This window comes from Triplophysa rosa, linkage group LG8, assembly GCF_024868665.1.
Source record: "Triplophysa rosa linkage group LG8, Trosa_1v2, whole genome shotgun sequence".
NCBI lineage: Eukaryota > Metazoa > Chordata > Actinopteri > Cypriniformes > Nemacheilidae > Triplophysa > Triplophysa rosa.
The window spans coordinates 16,324,809-16,352,391 of NC_079897.1; the positions used below are offsets into that span (position 1 = coordinate 16,324,809).

At 38.8% G+C, this 27,583-nt stretch overlaps 1 protein-coding gene across 1 annotated transcript; it reads right to left on the reverse strand.

Annotated features, from left to right (window-relative positions):
* Positions 1 to 8,518: 8,518 nt before the first annotated feature.
* twist1b (twist family bHLH transcription factor 1b) lies at positions 8,519 to 10,390 on the reverse strand. The gene is made up of 2 exons (XM_057340363.1): positions 9,343 to 10,390; positions 8,519 to 9,004 (listed from the first exon to the last, which is right to left on the reverse strand). The coding sequence occupies exon 1, from the start codon at positions 9,880 to 9,882 to the stop codon at positions 9,373 to 9,375; it is 510 nt and encodes a 169-aa protein (XP_057196346.1). The 5' UTR covers positions 9,883 to 10,390; the 3' UTR covers positions 8,519 to 9,004; positions 9,343 to 9,372.
* Between the last annotated feature and the right edge of the window lie 17,193 nt (positions 10,391 to 27,583).

A 27,583-nucleotide genomic window follows, 5' to 3' on the forward strand; every position in this document is an offset into this window, starting at 1 on the left:
CATATATAATGTTTTATTGTTTTGTTTATGTTTTAGTGTGTGCTTGCTCTTATTGCTTCTCTCTAGGGTTTAGCTTTCTTAATTCCTCTCTTCATTTTAAATTCTGTTTAGTTTTTCAGTGTTTCAGTTTTTATTCATTTACAGGTTAGTTTTAAACTTGAATTGCAAATCTATAACAAAATAACAAATGTTCTTGAAAATTGTAAATGTTTTGGAAATAAGCTGTTATTTGACTTTCGTTTTCATTTGACATGTTGCTGAAAATTATATAATCCTTATGGAGTATAATCGAGTAAACCAAGTAATTTCTTTCAAAATAAGTCTTGGGTAACACGTTACATTTAAATAGCACTTTTATTTATTAACATTAAAAAATTAATTAACTAACATGAATTAACAATGAGCAATAATGTTTTTCAGCAATTAATAATCTTTGTTATTGTTAGTTACGAATGGGATGAAATTATAGGCTCCAGCAGAGTAATGATGCATTTCATAGGCCCCTGTCGTCCTAGGGCCTGGGACACCGTTACTCCCGACAACGGCCCTGATGATTCAAATACAGCTTTTCACTTAATTTTACACATCACATCAGTGAAATGTCACAAAGGGAGAATGGAACCACGTTTGGAATATGGAGTTTTCCTTCAAGGCTGGTAGTTTGCAACCTTCCAAAGCCCATGAAGAGTTAATGTGGTGTGTCGCGGGGAAAAGGCAGTAATTACTGTCCCATGCCACTGCGCAGTTGGGAATAGTGCAGACCACACTTTACGTGAATGTCCACATTCTTTGGCCCGTGTAATCAATGCCATCAATGGTGCCAGGCAGTTGAGCTTCAAAACAGCGTTACGTTCCGCCATGCCTCTTCTACCTAGTTCCCCCGCTGCATAGTTTCTTATCGCACATGTGGTATGTTGCAGTCACAAAATAACAGTGCCAGCGGGCAGATTTAACATGTTGATTGCAGACAGAAAGTCTTAATGGGCTCCTGTTGTTCTAAAGGCCCTGTTTTTTTCTCAGTGAGTTATGCAATTCTCACATTTTTCAAGCATTTGTCACATGTCGATTGCACGGGCTTTGATCGCTCTGTATTCAAAGAGCTTGTTTTGTGTTTGCATTTAAATATGCAAGCCACATGGAGCTCTAGAATAGAGCTAAATGAGTACTTCCTGCCTGTAGAAATGTCACTCCTCCAGACTTCAAGCTGTGAGAAGAAGTCAAAGGAGCAACCCATGGGTTGACCAAGCATAAGGCAGGCTGGCCAGATCCCAACAGCGTACGCGTAACACAATACCTGCGAGCGTGCGGAGAGATGCTTTGAACTTGATTTAGTACCCGGGTCACAAACGACCAGGTTCGCCTCGCTGCAGGTTGGAGCCAGCACCCTGGAGACGCCGATCTCATACAGAAAGATAAGTGAGAGCTTCATGTCATATTCCGATTAACCAACAAGCTGCCCTGCAGTGACCTTAGATACAGAGCACAGCAATGTTATTAGTTCCGTCATGGCCCTACTTGCAGTCTATGAGTTATAAAACTCAGACTCCGAACATTACCGTGTTGCAATATACGCGGTCAAATTTCCGATGTCATTGGGAGATTTCTGGAAAAAGGACTTCAAAGGTCCATTCGGAATAAGAAACAGAACAGCCAAGCGGTCAGATCACATCGAAACTTCTTGATCTATGAAAAATAGATGCGTCACCTTTTCCACTGAACCGATTCGTGTAAAATATTTCTAGTTCCTGCTCTTGCATGTGGTGGTTTGGAGATATTTCATCCAGTCATGCCCCTTCATTCCAATTCCATGAGCTTCAGTTATCAGAGCTTCAGGTGCTGTTTGATTAAACCTGAATACTTCTGAATGCAGTTTTGATATGTATCATTTACAGAAAGGCCATGTCATAGATTTTGACCAGATGCTGATATGATTTCTCCCAGTGTATTAAAAATCGTTTTTTAAAAGAGTCCACTTAATAAAAGTAAAAAATGTGTACAATGTCTGTTCCATAAAACAGTTTAGAAAAACATGATGATGAAAATAATGCAGGGGATTTTTGAATTAAGGAGATTTTAAGAATAACGTTGTTCCCACGTTTTCATTATGTAATGTAATGAACATAAGAGGTCATATGAGTATACTACTGGAAAAAAAGAGCTCTATTTGTGCATGTTTTTACTTGAGGCAAATGATTGTTCTTTTTCTTGCCAATTACAGTTAAAATATTTCATACACATATTTTGTCTAAAGAAATTGACATGAAGAAAATAAAAGACCTAAAATAGTCACTGACGTATAAGGTGACAACTACCTCCGGTCTCTTTGAAATACTTTTGTTTTTGCAATACACATCCACACTTATAGACTTGCATCATCTGAGCTAAAACGTGACACATTTGTCTGTAAGTCATAAGTCATGCTGCTCGGAAATGGACTGTATCTGAGTCAAAGACAATAGATCTGTAAGAAAATTTTTACACAAACTCCATTGAAACAAACCACACATAAACATACTGTTTGAGACACTTTTTAAAGAAATTGTATAAAATTACATTGAATGAGATTTAACAAAGAGGTGTTCAAAGAGGTAATAAACACTTTTAAAAACGATGTATTGAATAATAACACATATTGTGTTATAGAATTTTAGCACATTATGTACTTCATTTTTTTTTGTTGATTTTTATGGTAAATTAATAAAAGGGACAACACAAGGGAATGTGTTATCCTTAGACACAGAGATGTGTTGTTTTTAATATAACTGTTTCTAACACAACAACGCTCAAAGATTGAGTTCTGTGACTTCTAATATTTATTGGATGTGACACTTCTGCTTACATATTTGTACAACCCTTGAGAAAGACATTGAGGTTTAATATTAGCATCAACACACAAACTAATTGCGGACTCAATTTTAATCACCACTTATACAAATATTTCTTTTGCAAGTGCACTTCATGTCTTTTATGATAAACCATAACTCATTTTAATTTGGTATTAACTGAATTTTTCATATTCTAAATTTAATCCATCGTGTCAAAACAACTGCATGGCCTCCATATTAAAAAACTGAAAATATAATACTAATATTATAACACTATATCATTTCTCTCTCTTTCTCCACACTTTGCCAAATGAACAAATTAAAGCATGAAATCATTGACAACATGCTTAACCTGTAGAGGTTAAATGATCCTGTTTCAAACCTTAAGGCTTTGGCTTTTAGCCCCAGTGACATGCAGAGGAAGGAAAAGGGGAATCATTGTAATACACGAGAAACAACACATCACTTATCTTCCTCGCACAGCACTGAAAACAGTCCTGTGTTCGGGCGCACCGGTGGGCTGCAGGTTAATGACTGTATGGAGATTAGTGGCTGCTCAGGAGCCGACCCCTAGGAGCGAGAGTGGGGGGTGTCATTAAGCCAAATGCCCCCAGGTCAGAGAAAGTGGCATAGGCCATTTGACTGGTAAGACCATCAGTCACACATTGTCTATTTCTGAATGTATAAAAGATTCTATAGTGCCCTGGCAAGCTTGAGTACTGTGTTCGATACGGAGCTGGAGAACTTTAATGAAGAGCCAATGAAAACACATCACACTTTGTATTTACACTAACTGGTTTTGGAGGGGTGTATTAATTTGACAACTGTGGATGTTAAGAAAGTGCCTAGTAAAAGTTTGATGATGACATGCGCTTATTTAACAGGGCTATCATAAAATTTGCCATAATGGGTTAGTCTCTTTAACAAAAGTTGACTTTTCATTCTTTTCTTATGTTTGACAATTGCATTTTTTTGTTCCATAAGTTCAGTTCTAAAAGGCAGTATTTTAAGTTTGAATTCACTAGAAATTCTCTTTCCTAACAGGTTGGCTCCAGATGGGGTGTCTCTCTGCCAAACAGAAGAGAGATTCCTGGAGCAAAATGGTGTAAAGTGATACGAGATGAGTATTTATGAAATCTCTGAATCTAATTAACATTATCTTGGGGATGCTTTTTGTTTACTGTAAATAAAACTTCTTTTAATATACAAACAAAACATACATACCAAAAGCTTAATGACGATATGCAAAAACGAACAGCACATTGATGTTATTAATGAATTGGAATAAACTAAAATCATAAATAGAATTATGGAATTATGTTAAAATATAATATCAATGAAATACAAGTTTTTTTTGTTGATGGTTGACAGCTGATCATCTAATAAACATCTCTAAACATTAGCAGAAAGGTTTGAAAGCTTTGCCTCGGACAACTGTTTTAACTTCCACTCCATGTTTATCCATCCTGAAACAGACAGGTCTATTTATGGAAAGGCAGATTGCGTAAATAAACAGTCCCCTACTTTATTATCCATGAAACACCACAATGGACTTGTGTACTTCTGGTGCAGCGTTCTGATTGCCTGTTTATTTTCACAGCGGCCCTCCTGAGCCAATGGATGCTGGGCCAACCACCGTGAGGTGCCAAGTCTCTCCAGCCATTTCCTGTGCGTGACATCATTGTGTATCCCCTAGCGGCAGCATGATGCGTGTCTTGTCTGCTCTCTGGGTGGCGTGTGCTAAGCATTCCATAAACATGGGGTTCAGCACTCTCTTTGTTGAGTGAGTTTAAAATGGAGACGTTTGATACTCTGTCATATTCAATGCAACACTTGCACCACTAGGGCCTTATTCCAACAAAACTAAAAGACTGCATTGAATTTTCCAAAGGCATGTACTTTTCCATTATTTAGGTTCACTTTACTATATTATTAAATGTATTCCATTTAATGGGTTATTTAAGATTAAATATATTAAATTTATTTAAAACTATCTGGGATAATCTGCAGAAAGACAATAGGCCTTTGCACTATTTAAATACACTGCTAAACTACTTTATAACTTAATGAAATAAAACTATATGGAATATATCAAATTATACAAAATATCATAATGTTTTCATTCCATTACTCCTTTCTCATGGTTTATTCATCTGCAAAAAAAAAATGTTTTGCTGTTTTAACAGCTGTTTATATTTGAGTTAACAAATTGTGTGCTATAGGAATTAAACGTTTTGCCATTTAAGAGCACATAATCATAATTTTAAGGCAGGTTTTCACTTTTTATGTTATGTACAACAGGTGCTTGGAGGCGTAGTTTGATGTTCCTTTGTTCCCTTCTGTATTTATTTTTTTAAACAGTACAATACCAATTATGGACCATTTATACTACTGTTATTCAAAATATATTTTCCCAAATAGGAAATCAAATGTTAAGCGACTGGTTTTAAGGTGTCTTACTGCACCCAGACATACCCTAACTGTGACCCTGCACATTAAACCCCCTCTTTTTTTAGCTCTCAGTGTCAATCTTGTTCCCAATTGTCTTAAATGTAATGTCCCAAAAGGGCACAAGCCTGTAATATAGGAAATACAGCATGATAGATGGCAGGTGTTTTTCAGAAATACTTTTATTTCTTTATAAGCAAAAGTATTACAACATTAAAGTTATTTAAAACAAATTAAACAAAGATTAGAAGGTCAATTACTCATGTCTGTGACAGCTGTCCTACCTGATACAGGTATTGTAGAATATTAAAGGGATACTCCACCCAAAATGAAAAATCTGTCATGAATTACTCCCCTCAAGTTGTTCCAAACCTGTATACATTTCGTTGTTCTGTTGAACACAATGAAAGATATTTGGAAGAATGTTAGCAACTGGGACATCATTGACTACCATAGTAGAAAAAATTGAAATGGTACTCAAAGGTGCCCTAGAACTGTTTGCTTTCCTATCCTCGAAATATCTTCTTTTGTGTTCAATAGAGCAAAGAAATATATACAGGTTTGGAACAACTTCAGGCTGAGTAAATGATGACAGTAGGCATTTAAATGTAAAACATAAAAGTTTAAAATAATGCAGACAAATGGGCAATGATTGACAACACGGGAATTATGAGTAAGGAATAATAACAGCTATTAAAAAAACGCATTGTTCCACATTCAGCTGACAAAACAACATGATGCTGCACACGCACAACAGCACATTAAATTATTTTCACCATCAAAGGGTGCAGTAATGAACATTACTGCGAAACTTGTCGCTCAATGATGATTTTGAATGCATCGAAAAGATATAGTAATATGAGAATTTGCAACTGTTTTAAAGAGCAGAATAAGGCTACACGTCTTTAAATAAGCTGTATTAAAACCAAATTTATTAGGCTAATTGGCTAACTCACCAAATACTTTACATTTAACAATGCTAAAGGTTTATTGTAGCTAATCTTTATGTTCAGATATTTCAGAAAGATATATACGTTTTAGGATGATTTGAGTGAATCTAGAAAACTTTACAAACACAGAAGGTCAATACAATGAGTTATTTAATACATGTTTTATCATATTAGTGTAGAGCTAACAGCTAACATACCGTATTAATAAATTATTTTTTGACCTGAAACGCAAGATATTAGTATCCTTTAAAAAACTAAAATTGTTTATTATTATTGTCATCGTCGTTATTATATTAGTATTAGTATTTTGTTGTTATTATTGTACAAATAACTAGGCTATTAATAGTAGGCTAGACAGCAAACAGTTTAACTTCTACAGATCACTTGCGACGATTCGTTACAATTTTCTGAGCAGGTTTCTTGTATCTACACGAAAATCTTTTTTCGTTTATTTCGTTCTTGTCAAGTAGGCCACCAATTGCTACGGTTTTTACACAAATAACAGGTTTCCACAAAATAATAATAATAATAAAAAAACTTCAAACACGCAAAAACGCAAACAATCGGACCTTGCTCTTGGAAACATGTACAGTACCTGCAATACAGCAATAGGCTTCTTTATGTGGGAAGCTCCCACGCGTGTTCCTTTCGAAATGGGATCCCACGGGCCGTGATTCAGGCCTTTCGAGCAAAAATGTGAAATCACCGCAGAGCTCGAATCTCCACGCGCTCTCCTGCTTTAATAAAAGCCAATGCTTTGTTTCTAAGTTTTGCAGTATAGTCTATTTAAAGGCGGACCTGAACATCTGTTCAATTCACGTGACTCTAAAATGTTAACATCTGTTCAAAATAAGTTTCATTCGTGTGCCTCTTACATCCATCTGCCAAACGCCTTACAACTGGAAATGAACTCAAACTTTGTCCCAGTTTTCCCTTGAAGTTCAACTGGATCTATGGTTTTTGTGTGGAAATTAGCACTATTATTTAAACCAACATGAATACGAAAGTCAAATACTTCAAAACAAAACAAACAACAACAAAAAACTATTTTGTTTGTTTGTATGTTTCTTGGGGGGATTTTACAGTAATATTATTAAGGCTAACGTTTCAGTTGCTCTCCATGCAGACCCGCTTCATCCACCCCACCTTTTATGTCCTGCTGAAGGCAGCTTAAATTTCATAGACATCTGGGAATTCCACACATGCCTCAAAAACCCAATTACACACCTTCAAACGTGCACGTGTCTTTATTCCAAATATTCCATGATTTCAAAATACTTTTCCAGATCTTATATAAAACTAAAGGCAATCGACACGAAGTGTATTATATGTATACATACGCCCCAACGAATATAACAAAACACGTCTTTCTCAATCAAAAGAGCAGGCTAGAGATACAGTTTTAACTTTATTTGCTAAAAATTGTAATTTAACTCGATCGAACAACTGGATGACAATTATTATCTAATTATTAATGAGTCCATGGATTAAAAATTAAAAGCTAGACTTGAGTTCCTGTTTTTCCCGCACACAATATTTTTGGAGCAGCCTCTGGCTATACACATTGAGCTAAGTCCCAAGGGATGTGACCCTATGACGCACATGTGTATTTGTAATATCAACCGAATAAAACGCCAATATTTAGTTCAACTGTTAGAAAAATTAAATCTATGCCATTAATCCATACAACTCTTTTCACCCCTCCTTCATTTTGTGTATTTTTTTAGTCAATCTTTCAACACGTGTTATGTCAAATATACCATAGATGACTACCAGCCAAAAAAAACCAATGCCATACAAGTCGAAATTAACCAGAACTACTGGAATAAAACATCACAATCTTGTGCAATAGTTGAAGACTATAAAACGTATTCCAAAAACTACACACACACAAAGAAAAAATGGGCTTTTTCTTGTAAAAGCAATTACTGTCATTTTCTCTCTTCCGAAGCAGTCCAGCATAAACGTTTTCACTTTCTCTCCATTTTAAATATGGTAGTGTGGCTTAAATGAATGAAGCATTAGTACTGTTTTAATAGTTAAGTGATACTAAAGGCCAATTCGTGAATAAAGTTTTAATTATACTTTACTTAAGGAATGCATTGTTTCTTGTTCGTGGGCCTATATTTAAAAAAAAATCAACCAATAAGATGTAATTATATAATAATTAATATACTATTCGTTACAATTGAATAAAGTAAGGGTTATAACATGCAAAAATATTTATTGCTTAAATGCAAAAATAGTTAAAGGAAGCGAATTAATTTGGAAACTAGTGAAATATTGATTTTTAAATTCTTCATCTTTATTACACAAAGACATATTTATGTACAAAAGTAGCAAAAAATAAGAATGCATTTCGACACAGAATACATTTGCCTTCATTTTAATAGTCGTGTCATCAATAAATAAATAGACTTGTACTAAAACTTTATATTTTACACAGGATTCGAACTAGAGGCTTAATTTCCCATTTTTTGAGTCCTTGTGATGCAATTTCACTTTCTCAAAGAAAGCTATGCACGACCGAGTCTTTATAAAATTATAAAAAAATCATGCATAAGCACACCTTTCCAACATTCGTCGTCAATAATAACACTTGCGAAGAAGTCCATATGCAGCGCACGTGCAACAGTCCTCTGTCCGTGGCCTTCTCGAGATAAAAGCCATGACCTCTGTTGAACGTTTGCCATTTTTCCCCCATGAATCTGAAGAAATGCGCATATCCACAACTGTGTAAACGCCTTGCTCCACGAGTGTTTGCCAGTGCGTGGACTTCACCTGCAAAGCATAATAAGACATTATTGACAGAAACCCACAAGAAAAAATAATTCATACCTTTTATAAACCATTGTGTGCTACAAATAGGCCATAATAAAGGTAAACAATTTTATTTTTAAAGCTGGTTTTTCGGTTTTTCTTTAAATAATTATAATAATTAACGAGTGGTACTATTTTCATTAAGAAAAGAGAAAAGCATGGAAGAATAAACCCATTACCGATATTAAACAAATTCATCCGATCAGAATTACATGCAATAGTTTGCCGTTTTTAAAATATTATTTATAATAACACAATTATTTAAGCAGCCGAGTAGTGTGATAGAATCTAAAGCGTACCATTTGCACTCCAAAAAGTTTCCCTGCACACTAGTGAGATGCAGACATGGACCAGGCGCCCTCCATCCTCCAAACCGAGAACGCGTAACTCAAGCGCTCGTGAGCAACATAACTACAGCTTGCCATCTTGGAGTCCAACTCGTCACTCTGTAAAACCTGACAGAGGAAATCGATGTACCTGGAGGCGAGTTTGAGCGTCTGTATTTTGCTCAGTTTATCGGACGGTAAGGTGGGGATGATTTTGCGCAACGATGCAAACGCATCGTTTAGCGACTGTGTTCTCTGTCGCTCGCGCACGTTCGCCATCACACGCTGAGTCTGCAGGTCTTCAAACGACTGAGGACTGCTGCTGCTATTGCTGGACTTCTTCCCCTTTTTCCCAAGGGTCGAGCTATCGGAATCCTCCCCGTTTTTCCTGCTCGACCGTCTTTTCCTCGCGCACCTTTTCGGTGGCCTGTCGTGCTCTCCGTCGCTGTTGCTGAGGCTGTCCGCTGGAGATACCGGGGAGCTGGAGGAGTCTCGCGCGGCTTCTTCGGGCATCTCGCTCAGGTCTGAAAGCGCGTGCGAATAAAGTTTATCCCCTCATGAGAGTGAACTGCAGTTCCAAGCGAAAATATCTGCTCATCCAGGATTCCGAGAAACTTTGAGTTAGGTTGAAAGCAGTTGGGGAGCTCTTATAGCCGCGGTAAAGTGTTTGTGGGAAGAGAGGTGATTGGCCAAGAAAGTTCAAGACGTGAGAAGGAGGGTGGGGGAAATCTTTAAAAAACACGAAGGAAAAACACTTCTTTTAAACTCTATTTTCTTGACAAGTTTGATGGTTGTTTGGTGAACTTTAAAACAGCGAGTGAATGTCCAACTGGAAGTTTTTGTTGTGGCTTCATCAAACTAAAATAAATCAACTTAAAAATATTTAAAATTACATGTTCAGCCTCAACAAATGACATAGCTTGGTGTTCCTCGTGTGATATAAATGTATAAACTGATTTTTGGCTATTATTTTACCGTTTTTTAGAAGATTGCTTTTCATTAAACGAAAAAGACGTAAAACGCCAACGCGGCACTGATTGCAGGGTTTAGCTTAATTTTGTCTTTAATTTTGTTTATAAACAAGTCTATTTACACGTCTCAATTATTAATTTTCGATTGTTTTAAAATTCCAATAAGAGATATACAGACTTTGTGAAGGCCGTATACACTTTTCCCCTATGAAATACAAAACAAAAAAGTAAAATAATTTTTTTTATGTGTGTGTGTGTGTGTAAACCCGTAAAACCAAAAGATGGCATGTTTAAATATTAGCATTTATATTGGATATTTCTAATACACAAATATAATGCTTCCTCCTGAAGGACTGCACAAAACGGTTATTGTATTGCTTTGTTTATATAACGGTAGCTGATAAACATTGTCCACCAGGGGTCGTGGTTTCTTTTTCTTTAGCTTTTGTTTATCTCAAACTTGCAGTTTTACACGTGTTGAACCAATATTCCGAAATGTACAGGCTAGTTATAACTCATGGATGTAGAATTGTTCAGGAATAAACCTGTTCATGTGCTGTAGTACATTGTAACCTAATGATGTGTAAAAAGATGCTTACAGAGCTTGAAGACTGGCACACATCCCACCTTTCAAAAGTTCACCTTTAAAACGTAAAATCTAGCTATAAAAACAGATGTATTATCTTTCGATTACATCACGTCCTAAATTTCTATCCTATGATGCTTTTAATGTTCCTTATCCAGGCATAACATTACAGACCATAACTAACTGAAGACCTTTCAACATTGAACAGATAACCCTAATAACACTCGAGTCTCAGCCCTACCATGGGAAGATAATTTATCTCTGGTACAACATTCACATCTTGCATAATGAAAAATTATTGCACAATTTCTGCATATGGAGACGGAATGATAATCATTTTAGGGGATTTAAGTTCGGCTCAATCAGTTTTTGAGCAGCCGTTTCAGCTCCCTGGGTCTCCTAAAAGACAAACGTTAGATTGCCATACATCTAACACCACACACATGACATATAATCGATTTGCCTGCACAGGACTTTAGTGAGTGAGGATTGTGACTTGCTGTAAGTATGTGATGATGATTCATGCTCTGAGTCAGACATCGAGTGATCCAAGAATCGGATACTTTACAGCTCCTCCTGCCGCACAGAGTGCAGGACTGGATCCAGCATGGATCTGGAGCCAGATCACATCAGTGAAGCCCAAATGACTGCTTTATTATGTATCGTGGGCTGTGGAAGGAACTGCCTCCTCTCTTATAACCTTTGACCCGGGTAAATGATGAAACAAGCCAATCAATTTGTTCTATAAGCGAGATATTATTGACCATTTCACGCCCTTAGTCCATCTTGCATTTGTGTATATTTGGAAGGACAAACAGGCCTTTAGTTACTGAATATGCTGGGTGCAAGTTTCTATGATTTTGAGCGCTTTTTAGTTGAAGGATTATTCTCATTGCCTTACAGCCTTTACCTAGTAAAGTTGCGTCACGATGAGAGGCAGACTCCAGACATCATTTCGGCTCCAGATAGGACCTGTCTGGCTGGCAAAAGGGAGAGGATACGAGCAAAGATTAGAGAGGTGAGGATGAATATAGACAGTTCTTGCCTGTCTGGAGCTGAGGACTGGACTATGAATAAGAGCTTTCAGAGGGGAGGAGAGAGGAGGGGGGCTGTCATAGTTTTATCAGGCGTCTGGATGTGGCTGGATTAACATTACAGAAGTGAAACAAGGTGATTTTGAGCATTGGAAATGCTTGATTTTCCTTTGGTGGACTAATGAGACTGAGCCAGAGCCAGCCTGAGCCAGACCAATAAAAAAAACAATGAGCTGCTGATTTTATTAAATATGTATTTTTTAATATAGCTGTGCCATATTGTGAATATAGTCATGGCCAGTGTTGGGTAAGTTACTCTCAAAAAGTAATTAATTACTAGTTACTAATTACATATTCAATAGTGTAATTAGATTACTGTACAAATTACTCTCTCCAAAATGTATTTAGTTACTTATTACTAATTACTTTCTATATCCTACATCAACCTTGATTAGTTAAGTGATTCAAGGATAGACACGAAAGAACTCTTTTAATTCATTTAAATAAATAATATTAAACTACATAAAGTACTCTTATTAACTGACCAAAGTATTACAAATGTGAGAATTATACATTAAAGCACAGATTTTAAAGTTAGACTTTGAATTTTGATGTCAATTCCACTATTGCACACACATATATTACACAAAGTATTTAGTTTAATTACATCAAAAGTAACTGTAATTAAATTACAGAAAAATAAGAGTAATCCCTTACTTTACTTTTTCAAGGGAAAAGTAATTAAATTACAGTAACTAATTACTTAGTAACTAGTTACACCCAACACTGGTCATGGCTGAAGGCTGTTATGCAAGACAGACAGCAGATCGAAGCCTTAAAGTGCAAGTTCATGCAAAAATGAAAAGTTTGTCATGATGGCTTTGTCTCCTGATTGCTTTCTTTGTTCTTGAAAATGAGGTTTTAAGTATTGTTTTGTGTTTTTCGTTGATAATGTGAGTGGATGGGAACCCTTTTTTGAAGCTTCAAAAAGACACAGGACCAAAACAAAAGCAATACCCACAGCTCGAATAGAGAAACTGCATTCTTTTGGCGCTATTCCACTGCATGGTACCGATAGGTTTAGTACGACTCGGCTCGGTACAGCTCACTTCACTTCGGCTCAGTTTGCTTTTCCACAGCAGTTTAGTACCGCTTCAAAGTGGGTGGGGATTATAAACTTATCATCATAAGGAAATCTTACAGCAAAGACCAGACAACGCTCATTTGGTTTGCTCGACGGCGCACGAGGTTGTGTAGCATTTAGCATTGCGTTAAGGATCTCAATTTCTATATTACTGTCACGGAGCATATAACGAAATGCCAAGATTACATATTCACGAGTTCGCCTTGCAGCTAATGAACTGGGACGGATAGTATGCGTGTTTGGCGTGCTGTCCCGACTCCCGGGGCGAGGGCTCCGAGCTCGGTAATCCTCCTCGAACTCGGAGCACCTGGCACTTGACCGGGGAGAGGGCCCCGGGATTGGTGTGTGCCCGGACCCGGATCATACCCCACGGTGCTGAGGTAAAAACAGGCTCGTGGTGTGGAGAAGGGATGTTGAAAAATGTCCGAGAGAAAGGAGGTGAGGTGGCTTGACTACTTATAGGCTGTTAGGATGATTGCTTTGATTGTTTATCGAAAGCCAGCCGAGTTAATTACCTGCACGTGCTCCTCCCGAACCTTATTAATGAAACATCATTTAAAATGCGTATTCATGTGTTGCAAATCCAATGAGGCTGGTAATGATTCTCTGCCCAGTGATCTGTGTGTAAACACGTCACATTTTGGTATCGGTACAGTACGCTTGGCACCTCAACCGAGGTGGAGCAAAAAAAATTATCAGGTACTAGGTGCTGTACCCAGTGGAAAACCCCCCAAAAGTGAGCTTTACCGCATCGTACCGTGCAGTACTATGCAGTGGAAAAGCGCCATTTGTGTACTCTCTTTGCAAAAAAAGAGGCACAGTTCCAGATATAAAATATTGCATTGTACGTTAGTTTGTTTTTAACCATTCATACTTGTATGTTTTCAGGACACTTGAAATATAAGACACAAATCTCGTGGCCTCACATAATAAATAAATAAAAAACCCAGCAGAACAGGAAAAATCCACATTTTGAAGAACAAAGAAAACAATCAAAGGGTTTGAACAACATGCGAGTGAGTAAATAATGATTTAATTTTTCTTTTTTGGCTGAACAATTCCTTTAAGATTCCTGTTTTCCAGAAATCATGCTGACATCTACAGTATGTGATGACAGGCCTGAGCTGCATTTTTCATTTTAAAGACATATACAATGATAAAAAAATACATCAGTTTGAGACCCTGATCTGCTTGGTGTTTTAAGATCAGACACTGTTCCATTGTTTCAGGGTTCCTGGGGCCACTGAGTCCCTCCATACCAGGTCCAAATCATTACTCAGTATGTCATGCCAGACCACACACACACACGCACACACACACACTATGGTGTTTTAGTTTTAGAAGTAAAGCGGCAGACCATCTGTGGCACGGCAACAAAAATACCTTTACACAATGACAGTGCCTAGTTAAGTTGCCAGTTAACCATGTGTTTTAACCTGAGGGTTTAGTGAGCTCCGAGTTAACAGCAACAGAATCCTTCAACAAATCTGTAGCGTACATTAAAGCATGCTATAAATCAAAGAGAAATCCTCAATGTCTTACCGTTACAACTATCAGTTTGAACTCGAGTTATATTCCATGCTTGTGTGTATTTGTTGGTTTGTGTTGACCGTCAGGGTCACTGTGAGAGCTACAGCTGCGTGCGGGGATGAATACGGGACGTTGGGGTAACATGCAGAGGTTGGGGGATGTGGGCTCAGGGTGCAGTGAGAGCAAGGGAGGGGACGGATGGCCCCATGCCAAAATCAACAGAGGAAGGGGACGGATGCTCCTGCTGGCTCTGCAGCCCGTACTCGAGGGAAGCTCGACTGTAACGTCCTCCCACCAGCGCTCTTTAACGTTCACTTTCACTGGTTGTCTGAAGTATTAAAATTTGCTTGACCCTTACGTTTGGAGTGGGTAGAGCTGCAGACATGAGAATATTTTTAGTTTTGTCAGCTTTAAGGCCGCGTGTTACGCAGGCGATAAATTCTTTGGTGGTTTTTGTAAGCAGGAGATCTCCAAAAATGCTTGGGTGCAGCAATAACATCTCTCCTCATGTCTGCACCGTCACAATTTTTCCATCGCGCTAACCGTTCGATTCACCTACAGGCGTAGTTTTCCCAGCGAGCCACTCCTGCCTGTCAGTACATAATCACTGGCCCACCAATCAATGTTTTTTTTGGAACAATGTGCAGACAGCCACAGTTGCTTTATTATGCACTGGCAGAAATGTGCGGTGAAAACTCTCTTTAGTCCAAAGAATAATCGCAATTCATGATATCGGGACGAATATCGTGTTACTCTCCGAGCTTCTGGCAGCTTGTTTGTTTAACTTTAATGAAGTGACTTAACAGCATGACTAGGAAGCTCGTCCATCTCGGCGGCCGATGCGAGACAATCAGACAGAAATGCGAAGACAGACAGCGTAAGAAAAATAAAGAGTTCGTGAGACAGACAAACAGAGTTGGAGGAAATCAAATAGCTCATGGAAGGGAGAGTGTGAGAGTGAGACAGGCAGCTTTAGAGACACAGACGGTGAGCAAGAGCGACAGGCAGCATGAGAGAGAGAGAGAGAGAGAGAGAGAGAGAGAGAAAGTCTATAAGGAAAGAGGTGCAGAGTGAGCAGTGAGAACTTCAGCACCCTTCAGCCCTTCCCTGCAGGACACTGAAAGCTACACCTCTCCTGAGTGATCTCCAGGCCACAGTTCCTGGAAACGCCACTTTGAACTCTACTCCATAGATGCCTTTTCCTGCAGGAGATATTTGGGGTCCGCTGAACAAAACGTGAAGTGAATTTTATTGAAGAATTTTGTGCTACTTCTGCTACTGTCTTGGTAGAAAGCATTGCTACTGTACATACTGAAAAATGTTTAATGTCTACGAGACATAATTTTTTTTTAAACTGTTAACACTTTACTTAAAGGGACACTTCATCCAAAAATGAAAATTCTGTCATAATTTACTCACCTTCGAGTTCCAAATCTGTATAAATGAATTTGTTCTGATGAACACAGAGAAAGATATTTGGAAGAATGCTTATAACAGACAGATTTTGCCCCCCATTGACTACCATAGTAGGAAAAAAAAAGGAAGTCGAAACTGTTCCAGAACAGTTTTTTCCCACATTCTTCGAAATGTGTTCTTTTGTGTTCAACAGAACAAAAAAAAAAGATAAAGTAATTTTATGGGAGTCTCTTTCACTTATATATATCTTATATAAATATATTTCTCTTTGTTCATCAGAACAAATAAATTTATACAGATTTGGAACAACTCGAAGGCGAGTAAATGATGACAGAATTTTCATTTTTGGTGGAAGTATCCCTTTAAAGCCATTATGTATAATGCATTATAAAGGGTTAATGATGCATTATAATAGTTCATAATGTGTTTTGTAATACATTAAATGTTGTTGTAAAGAATTATAACCAAATTAAAAATGCAAAGTGTAACAATGAATTGATAAGTGTTATAATGTATTAACTGTAGTGACAATTATTCACGTCACGATGCATTATAAGGTGCATTACAAGGCATAATTAATACATTAAAATACTTTGTAATGCATTATGCATATATTGTCAAGACTGGCGTGCAAGAGTACCCAAGCGCAGGCAGGCAGTGAAGGGGTTAACAGATATATTTATTAAAACACAAAACAGAACCAAAACACCCACAACGGGGGAAAACAGAACTAAGGAACAAATATAAAACAAAAGACTTCCCACGAGGGGGCAAAATGAAAACAAGACAACTAACCTAAACTCAAGGACACGACCAAACGTCTTAAACACTACAAGGCACAAAACTCACAAAACACGAACAGGCAAGGCACAGGAACACAGGCAAGGCACAGGAACACAGGCAAGGCACAGGAACACAGGCAAGGCACAGGAACACAGGCAAGGCACAGGAACACAGGCAAGGCACAGGAACACAGGCAAGGCACAGGAACACAGGCAAGGCACAGGAACACAGGCAAGGCACAGGAACACAGGCAAGGCACAGGAACACAGGCAAGGCACAGGAACACAGGCAAGGCACAGGAACACAGGCAAGGCACAGGAACACAGGCAAGGCACAGGAACACAGGCAAGGCACAGGAACACAGGCAAGGCACAGGAACACAGGCAAGGCACAGGAACACAGGCAAGGCACAGGAACACAGGCAAGGCACAGGAACACAGGCAAGGCACAGGAACACAGGCAAGGCACAGGAACACAGGCAAGGCACAGGAACACAGGCAAGGCACAGGAACACAGGCAAGGCACAGGAACACAGGCAAGGCACAGGAACACAGGCAAGGCACAGGAACACAGGCAAGGCACAGGAACACAGGCAAGGCACAGGAACACAGGCAAGGCACAGGAACACAGGCAAGGCACAGGAACACAGGCAAGGCACAGGAACACAGGCAAGGCACAGGAACACAGGCAAGGCACAGGAACACAGGCAAGGCACAGGAACACAGGCAAGGCACAGGAACACAGGCAAGGCACAGGAACACAGGCAAGGCACAGGAACACAGGCAAGGCACAGGAACACAGGCAAGGCACAGGAACACAGGCAAGGCACAGGAACACAGGCAAGGCACAGGAACACAGGCAAGGCACAGGAACACAGGCAAGGCACAGGAACACAGGCAAGGCACAGGAACACAGGCAAGGCACAGGAACACAGGCAAGGCACAGGAACACAGGCAAGGCACAGGAACACAGGCAAGGCACAGGAACACAGGCAAGGCACAGGAACACAGGCAAGGCACAGGAACACAGGCAAGGCACAGGAACACAGGCAAGGCACAGGAACACAGGCAAGGCACAGGAACACAGGCAAGGCACAGGAACACAGGCAAGGCACAGGAACACAGGCAAGGCACAGGAACACAGGCAAGGCACAGGAACACAGGCAAGGCACAGGAACACAGGCAAGGCACAGGAACACAGGCAAGGCACAGGAACACAGGCAAGGCACAGGAACACAGGCAAGGCACAGGAACACAGGCAAGGCACAGGAACACAGGCAAGGCACAGGAACACAGGCAAGGCACAGGAACACAGGCAAGGCACAGGAACACAGGCAAGGCACAGGAACACAGGCAAGGCACAGGAACACAGGCAAGGCACAGGAACACAGGCAAGGCACAGGACCACAGGCAAGGCACAGGAACACGGGTAAGCACATGAACACGAAACGTACAGATACAATCCACGAGCACAAGACAAAGAAACAAGAGGGTATTTAAAGGGAAGACAAACGAGGGATAACGACACGGGGCAGGTGTGGGAAATCAAACACTTAGGGAAAGATAACGAGGAAACAAGAGGAATGGGGCCAATGACAAGACACTGGAGAGAACGTATATTATTGTCAAACGGACAATAATATGTTTCTCTCCACACATAACCAAAGACTTTGTCATGACTCTGCTACAGGACCAAGAAAAACATGACTAAGGAAGCAGAGCCATGACATATATGCTTTAAGTAAAGCGTTACCTATTATTCTTATTCAAATGTTTTTTTCATTATATAAAAGTGGCATGTAACTGTCTTCGACACTTTTACCATTAGTTATGTTTGATGCTCTTCATATGTTTATGAGTGTTAATATACAGTATGACTTCTTGCAGACAAAAAAATCAGACATTCATAAAACTACTGTTAAAATTTGTGTAATCTACCATAATCTATAGAAAGGGTGAAATAATCATGAGGCCCATTTCCATATTTATTTTGTAAACATTATTTTGATTTAGATTTAAGCACAATTTACGTTGGTTTGCTGTGGCATCGTTTTCACACAATTGACATTTTTTCCACAAAACATTTTACATTTTTAAATTAGTGTACAGTTTATGAATACCAAAAAGAAAAAAATATTTACATATTTTTACCAACCACAAAAAGCAACATACCACACTGGGAGAGATACGATGCTGCAAAAAATGAAAGATTCTCCTCTGATTCATGTCCATACACAGTAAACTAAATAAATAAAGCAGTGAAAGTGTCTATTATAAAGTCCACAGAGCCCAGAGTAGAAAAACACCCTATATGTGTACTCATGCATGGGTGTATGTAAAAGCAGGTATTTGTATGTGCACCTGCAATTCACGCCTATAACAGCCATCTGCTGGGCATTAAAGAGGTGACGGCGGGTCGCTGTTTGTCTGCTGAAGAGACGACTGACATGCAGCACAGCACATGTGGGGCTTGATTTTAATGGGGAACTAGGTAGGGGAGTAGGTAAGTGAGTCACATAGGCAACAGTATTTTAAAAAACTGTTATTAAAGTGATGGTTCACCCAAAAATGAAAATACTGTCATGGTTTGTTTATTCATCGTCTTGTCATGTCAAACCTGTATGACTTTCTTCTGCAGAACACAAAAGTATAAAGAATTCTGATAACTGAACAATGGCTGTGCCCATTATTCACTTCCATTGTATTGACACCAAACTAATGCAAGTCAACAGGTACGCTCTTGTTTGGGTGTACTAACATGAGAAATCGTTTCTATACTGTATTCTATACTGTATACTGCCAATTAATGAGTCATTAATAAAGCTGGTAAGTATCATCTAACTCTGATTGCATTTTTCAGGGTATTTAACTGTGTCTATCTTCTCCATTATATGTGGGGTTGGCAGACCTCAGCTGCTACCCTTTTGGCAGGTTAACTGATTCCACTCATGTTGGCATTACATAAATGCACGTAGCTATGTTGTAAGATAGATATTTGGAAGAATGCTTATAACCAAACAGATCTTGCCCCCCATTGACTCCCATAGTAGGAAAAATTACTTGATCATTTTTTGTTTGTTCTGTTGAACACAAAAGAAGACATTTTGAAGAATGTAGGACAGCAGTTCTGGGGCACTTTCGACTCCCATTGTAGGGTTCCTACGCGTTTTCTATTTCAAAATTCCATACTTTTCTAGACTCAAATATACAGACATGCCAGAAGATTTTAGATTTTAGAAAAGAAAAAAGTAGTTCACATGTATATTAATATACCATTTTGCCAAATAATCAGTGGACTGTTATACTGTAGCTATAGCTCATACAAATGAATTAACACCAAACCAAGACATGTTCAATGCACAACATTTTATGGGAATTTAGTGCAATGTTAATAATTTGTGAAAAATATGAACTGAAATAACTGTAAACCTTCAACCAACAGCAACAGAAGGATTGGTGAAATATAATGTAATTCATTAATGAACATGAAAAGAAAATTAAAGTCCATTAACTTGGCTTCTTTCAAAATTTGACGACGTTCAATCCGTGCCGTACGCATGATTTTAGAAATACCGAGGTCCAAAATGTTTGTCCCAAACAAAAATATACTGTATATATATTTTCTTGAGCTACATATGTGCATTTTAGAACAATTGGAGTGTATATTAGATAACAATAGTTAAAGCCATGTCTGTCTTTTTATGTTTATCAGTGATGAGTAAACACGTGGCCAATATTTTTATACAAATATTGCCAAATTGAAATACAATCAATCTTTCAAGAGCATTTGGGTTTGGAATGTAAGCGCTATTCCTTTGACTTTTTGTGCAGCTACAGACATAGACATCAAATTACAAAAGTTGCAGACACTTGTTTTTTTTTTTGTTGATAAAAATAGTTCAAATAATACAGAAAGAGAATTAAATAACAATAATTCATTGATGCGTTTGAAATATTTGCAAATAATATTGTTGTTTTAATAGGCTAAACACAACCTATAAACACAGTCAAAGCCATGCTGTTTAGGATGAACTGGTGAAGGTCTGGTCATATGTTTGTTTCGTTTCAGCATTTTGCATTATTGGATATTACAATTGGCCATTTAGTCAGGTTCTTTATTTAAATGTTGATGAGCGTCAAGCACTCTGAAATTGGGAGCGCAAACTCCCGAGCTCTCTGGAAAGAGGGAGAAAAACGACGCATCCATCATTTTGCATGTGTTTTTAGATGTGACGTGAACGGCCCACTAACATTTCTAAGATAAAACATCAAACATTGAGCTACGCGCTCTTTCACATAAAGCAGATTTGATCTAGCGCCAATCTTTTGGCAGCGCTCGAAACATGCTCCAAACTTCATAAAAATACATTTATTATCAGAAATTCTTAATTTTATATTTTAGAAAACCGAATAGGGCAATAGTCTGGAAACTCATAAATTTCTCCGTACTCAGTTTTCTTTTTTCCATACTAATCCAGACATTGAAAACAATCAAATAAAAATCCATACTTTTCCAAAACGCTTAGGAACCCTGCTACTATGATAGTCAATGGGGGTTAAAATCTGTCTGGTTATAAGCATTCTTCCAAATATCTTTCTCTGTGTTCATCAGAACAAAGAAATGTATGCAGATTTGGAAAAACTCGAAGGTGAGAAAATGATGACAGAATTTTCATTTTTCGGTGAAGTATCCCTTTAAAGATATCAGACATTGCATGATCAGGTGTGTCATTTATCTGCTCTGATTTGTTTTCAGCACCTTCTCCTCGGAGGCAGAAGTATGGACCGGAGTCTGTGTGCCCAGCACCTTCTCCATTGGTTCCTGTGTCCATTACAGCTCCTCAACCATCTGAGAGCTCAAAGAAAAGAAGGAGAAACAGGAGGAAAATAGAATTCGTAAGTCATTATATTGATTTCCAAGCACTATCAATGCTCATTTTATATGTGATTTTTATTCATTTCTATATTCATTTTCAGTAATAATCATTGGATGAATATTTCCTATACCCACTCTTTGTTCTCAGCAGCTTTTCAGGAGATTGATGAGTTATGCACGCTGCTGGAGGGACTACAAGTGTTCACAAGACCTGCTGTCGCACCTGCTCCTGTACCTGAGTGAGTTTAACATATTCTCTCCATTTATACGTGCTTGAATGTTTGCAGAAACTGTACTTACAGTACTATTACATGTATTTTTAGGCCTCATCCTTCTGCCGTATGCTCCTCTGAAGAGTGAGAGCCGTCATTGAGACAAGCCCAAACAATTGCTTTGGAACCTGATGTTCCAAATATGGTAAGAGGAGTTAAATTTCCGTCACACGCTTGCAGTATTCGACCAATCACTACGCACTGGTTAACTGGCTAATAATAGCACCTCGCTTTTCAGAGTGATGAGCTTTGTAAAAAATCTGTGCGTTTCAGAGAGGCGGGGCAAAGAGGAGATACAAACATGCACGGTATGTGGAAAATACAGTGTTTTTAACCCTTAAATCGTTGATACACATTGCATTACATCTAAAACAAATGATAATATTCATTTTAGCCGTATCATATGACCCCTTTAAATGTCTATTTGTTGTATTTGTAGCGAAAAATAAGTTTGACGGAGCCAGACAGAAAGAAATATTGTGACCACAGTTCAGTGTATCTCGAGTCAGTTTGGCAAATTTGTTCAGTCTTTCGTTCAGCAAACAAAATAAGACGACCTTAAAAAAAGTACCAGTTGGTAGGGCTACTAACAAAAAATCAATCAATAAATCAACACTTTTTGTCCAATCGAGTGCTCTGTAGAATCTGAAGCGTCCTTACATAAAACTGAAGCTCCTAGTGTGCATTATATAGGGGATAGGGAAGGATTCAGCTATGAAGGAGATGGTTAGCAAGTGGTTAATACATGCGCCGCCGCCAACGTTACACATCTATGACTCGGACTACGACTACCTGATCCGCTCGGTCAAATGTGTTGACGCTATTGCTTGCAGGTTTATGCTGTTGAAAATGCAGTTTTATGGAGAAAATACTCAGCAATGGTTTTGAATTAAGTTTTACATGGTTCATCTTAAAAACACCTCATAGACATATGAACAACTTTAAAACGTGATTTTTACCACAGGAGGACTTTAAAATAAATCACAGAATTGTATGTATTGTTTTTAGATACGTTTAGATATGTATTATTAATAGCTTAGATGTTTTAGTGAGCGGAAGAGAGTGTATCGGAGTAGAATCGATAATGTCAGATACTCAGGGTCGCAGTATCGGTATCGTGTCATCCCTGACCCAAAACCATACCACTTTTAGCATGGTACGCATGCGATTTTCTGTGGCATGAGTACTGGTACTGACAATATCAAAACATCAACTGAACCAGATACCTATAGGCTGGCCACACACCTGGAGATTTTAAACATGGTTTTGGGCCCGATTTGTACTCGCAGCGATCGCTGGGGACGTGGGCTTATCGGGACGGGACACCTACACACACGTTTGCTGTTGCGGATCTTTCTTGTCAAATGCGCTACTGTATTGAGCGATCGGCGTATCAAAAATACAGCAATGAAGTTTTGTTTAATCATGTTAGCCGGATCATTGTAACATGTCATGTGAGTGACCTCCACACTGATAAGTTCGTCTTGTTTCCATGTCTCATTCTCGGGACATCTGAGTCTGACAGAGTCAGCTGTTTGACTGGATGCTCATCTTAGCTCCGGTTCAGCCAGATTCTCAGCCTTGCGCCATTAAATGATGAGCCTGCGTATACCTGAAGATAACAAGAGTCTGCAATGAGCCATTGGTGGTGGTTATTTTTGTGTTTTTTTCAGAGCGATTTTCTTCGAAAAAGTGTGTGTTTACTTTGCCGGTGTGCATTTTCTTTCTTCATGCGCTTAATGACAATCCACTTTTTATGCAAACCCTTCCCTCTTTCCTCACTCTACCCTCCCACGATATCACAGTCGACCACACCCGCTTTTGGAACCCTTTTCAAGTCGGAGGTGCACAAAACATTGCTGAAGCAGGGGAGTTACATGACATTATAATGGTAAACAAATGTGTTCCTAATGAAAAGAATACTAATGCAACGTCTATCTAGGAAAATCTGTTGACGATCATCTTTTGCTGGCCATAATTGTTTTATACCAAATTCTATAACAAAACCATGGGAAAGTATCTTTAACCACTCTTGGGTGCAACAGAGCATTCATTGTGTTATATAACCTGATGCGTTAGGCCTAAATAATATTTCAGACAAAATTTTGGAGCTGGTCTTATATTTGATATATGAGTAAATTTGATATTTATTTATTGGTATTCATTCACAATTTGCCAACTCTTAAGAACAGTTCACCCAAAAACAAAAATCATTTACTCACCCTTGAGTTATAAATGTCTTTGTTCTGATGAACACAGAGAAAGATATTTAGGAGAATGGTGCCCCAGAACTGTTTGCTTTCTTACAGTCTTCAAAATATCTTCTTTCGTGTTCAACAGAACAAAGAAATTTACAAAGACATTTTTCCTACTTTATACACCAGCACAGTGTGATAGCCAAAAGCAATTGTTGTTTTTAAACTTGGGTCGGCAGAACTTTCTGAGCTCAAAATCCAGTCAACGACACCTCTGAAATGAACCACACAATGACATTGACATTTCCAAAGCGACGAGCCAACAAATGATAAGACTACTGCATATCTCCAAAAGCTTCCTCCGAATACTCACTCATATTGACATCACTGTGTTGTTTAATGCACACAGAGACGACTATGAAGAGAACATCCACACGACTGCGGGTTACCCCGAGTTCTCAGTGGATCTGGGAGGGGAGCAGAGAGATGATTTAGACAGCTCATCCTTCAAACACAGCCAAGAGTGAGTCACAAAATCTTTGCTTGTATGAGTCAGTGGAACAAGGTCACTGTTCATCCAATAGAGCCAATGTGGAGAGCAACCGGCAAGAGAAAAGACTGATTTAAAGAGCCATTGTTCAGTAACAGTCCATCGATAAATATGCATAAAGCATTTTCCATGAAAGCAGGGTGTGTTTATAATTTATCCAGAATAGGCCAAAATGCTTGTGAGATGTTAAGGGAATCGAGCACAACAGTCAAGTTCTGTAAAACATGCATGCACCTTCTTCATGACGAAATTGAATTTTAACACTAATGCAGGGGTGCCCAATCCTGCTCCTGGAGATACCGTCCTGCAGAAGTTCAACCCTAATAAAATACACCTGCCTGTTATTTTTCAAGTAATATCAGAAGATCTTGATTAGTTGCTTCAGGTGTGTTTGAATAGCTGAACTCTGCAGGACGGTTATGTGTAAATAAGCTCTGTATAAATATAAATGTATATGGTAATGTATAAGTAAGCTCTAAGACTTTTAAGCTGTGATATACTTATGATGTATAGCTTGTCATTTCAGCTTTATATATAAGAGACAAATGCTGTGTTCGAAAATACCCCCTGGCCTACCCCTTCATTTACTATTTCCTACATTACTTCACTAATATAGTCCAAGTCTATGGGATCCATTTCCTGCCAAAAGTATTGGGGGCATATTGGAAAAATAATGAGGGTAAATCAAAAAATAAACTTGATCAGAGCTTGAGTCAGAACTTTAAACACATTTTAAATTATAGTGCACAAAATTAATACATAAAGACAAAATTGTCCAAATCGCACACAAAATAATGTTTTACTTGATTGATTTACGGATTTTTTTGTGTTCTCTGATATTTTCTGCTTATATTTTCATTTTTTCTACCCATATGTTATTTTTTCCCTTGTTTGTTTTTCCACGTTCTGTGCTTGCTTTTCCAAATGCTGCAGTTCAAGTTTCATGCTAATTAGGGCGGGCTTTAGCATCACCATTGGTCCACTAGTTCTAGATTGACAGCTCCTCCTCTAGCAAATCAGTCGAAGAGGCAGTTGACGTCACTCCAAACGGGAATTGCGTCATACACTTGAAGATGGATTTTAAATTCTTTTTTATTTAAATATTTCATTTGTTTATGTAATATATGTGGGAATTTATGGTGTACAATTCACTATAGATTGTGGAGGATGAATGTTGTTATTATTTTTTTGTTGTTAATCATAAATCGTAATAAAGGATTTGCAGCTGACGGTTATCCATCTTCAAGTGTATGCCGCGAGTCGCGTTTGGAGTGACGTCAACACCCTCTTTGACTGATTGGCTAGACGAGGAGCTGTCAATCTGTCAATCTAGAACTAGTGGACCAATGGTGATGCTAAAGCCCACCCTAATTACCATGAAACTCGAACTGTAGTATTTAGAAAAGCAAGCTCAGAATGTGGAAAAACAAGCGTATGCTTAGAAAAAATGAAAACTTAAGCAGGAAATCAGAATCAGAATCAGAATCAGAATCAGAATCAGAAGAGCTTTATTGCCAAGTGTGCTTGCACACACAAGGAATTTTCTTTGGTGTTGGAAGCTTCTAGTACAGACATTTAACACAATGACAATACAATATAATACGATTTACAGTCTAAAAGATTCTAAATTGTGCATATATAAAATAAAGACTATTTTACAGAAAATGGGGGATAATAACATATAAGAGACATTGTACCGGGTAGTATATAGTAGAATAAACATATTAACAGATTGTATGTACACTTGTGCAAATGGATAATTTAGTAAGTAGAGGTAGTGTTATATACATGTATACATAAGATGTAGATATAATAAGGCACAGTAGTGCACACTATAGGAGTAGTGGAAGTGGAATATTGCTCTTAAGGAGCAGTTATCTGTTTAGGAGGGAGATTGCCTGGGGGAAGAAGCTGCTTCTGTGTCTGGAAGTCCTGGTGTTTGGTGCTCTAAAGCGCCGGCCAGAGGGCAGCAGATCAAAGAGTTTGTGTGCTGGGTGTGTGGAGTCAATGATGATTTTTCTTGCCCTGTTTTTCACTCTGGAATCGTACAGGTCCTGAAGTGTGGGCAGAGGAGCACCAATAATTTTCTCAGCACTACGAACTGTCCGTTGTAGTCTTCGTAGGTCTGATTTGGTGGCCGAGCCATACCAAACAGTAATTGAAGTGCACAGAACAGATTCGATGACCACTGAGTAGAACTGGGTCAGTAGCTCCTGTGGTAGGTTGAACTTCCTCAATTGACGGAGGAAGTATAACCTCTGCTGGGCCTTCTTTACAATGGAGTCTATGTGGGACTCCCACTTCAGGTCCTGAGAGATGGTGGAGCCCAGGAACCTGAATGACTCCACAGTATCCACAGTGCTGTCCAGGATGGTGAGGGGAGGAAGTGATGGAGGGTTCCTTCTGAAATCCACTATCATCTCCACTGTCTTGAATGCATTCAGCTCTAGGTTGTTTTGACTACACCAGGCAGCCAGCTGAGCAACCTCCTTTCTGTAGGCAGATTCATCACCGTCTTGAATAAGGCCAATGACTGTGGTGTCATCTGCAAACTTCAGGAGTTTGACAGAAGGGTCTGTAGAGGTGCATTCGTTTGTGTAGAGTGAATATAGCAGTGGAGAAAGAACACATCCTTGAGGAGCTCCGGTGCTGATGGTACATGTGCTGGATTTAAATTTTCCCAACCTCACTAGCTGCTGCCTGTTCGACAGGAAGTTAATAATCCACTGACAGGTAGAGGTTGGCACAGAGAGCTGGGTAAGCTTGGGCAGGAGGAGGTCTGGGATTATGGTGTTGAAGGCCGAGCTGAAGTCTACAAACAGGATCCTGACGTAAGTCCCTGGTCTGTCTAGGTGTTG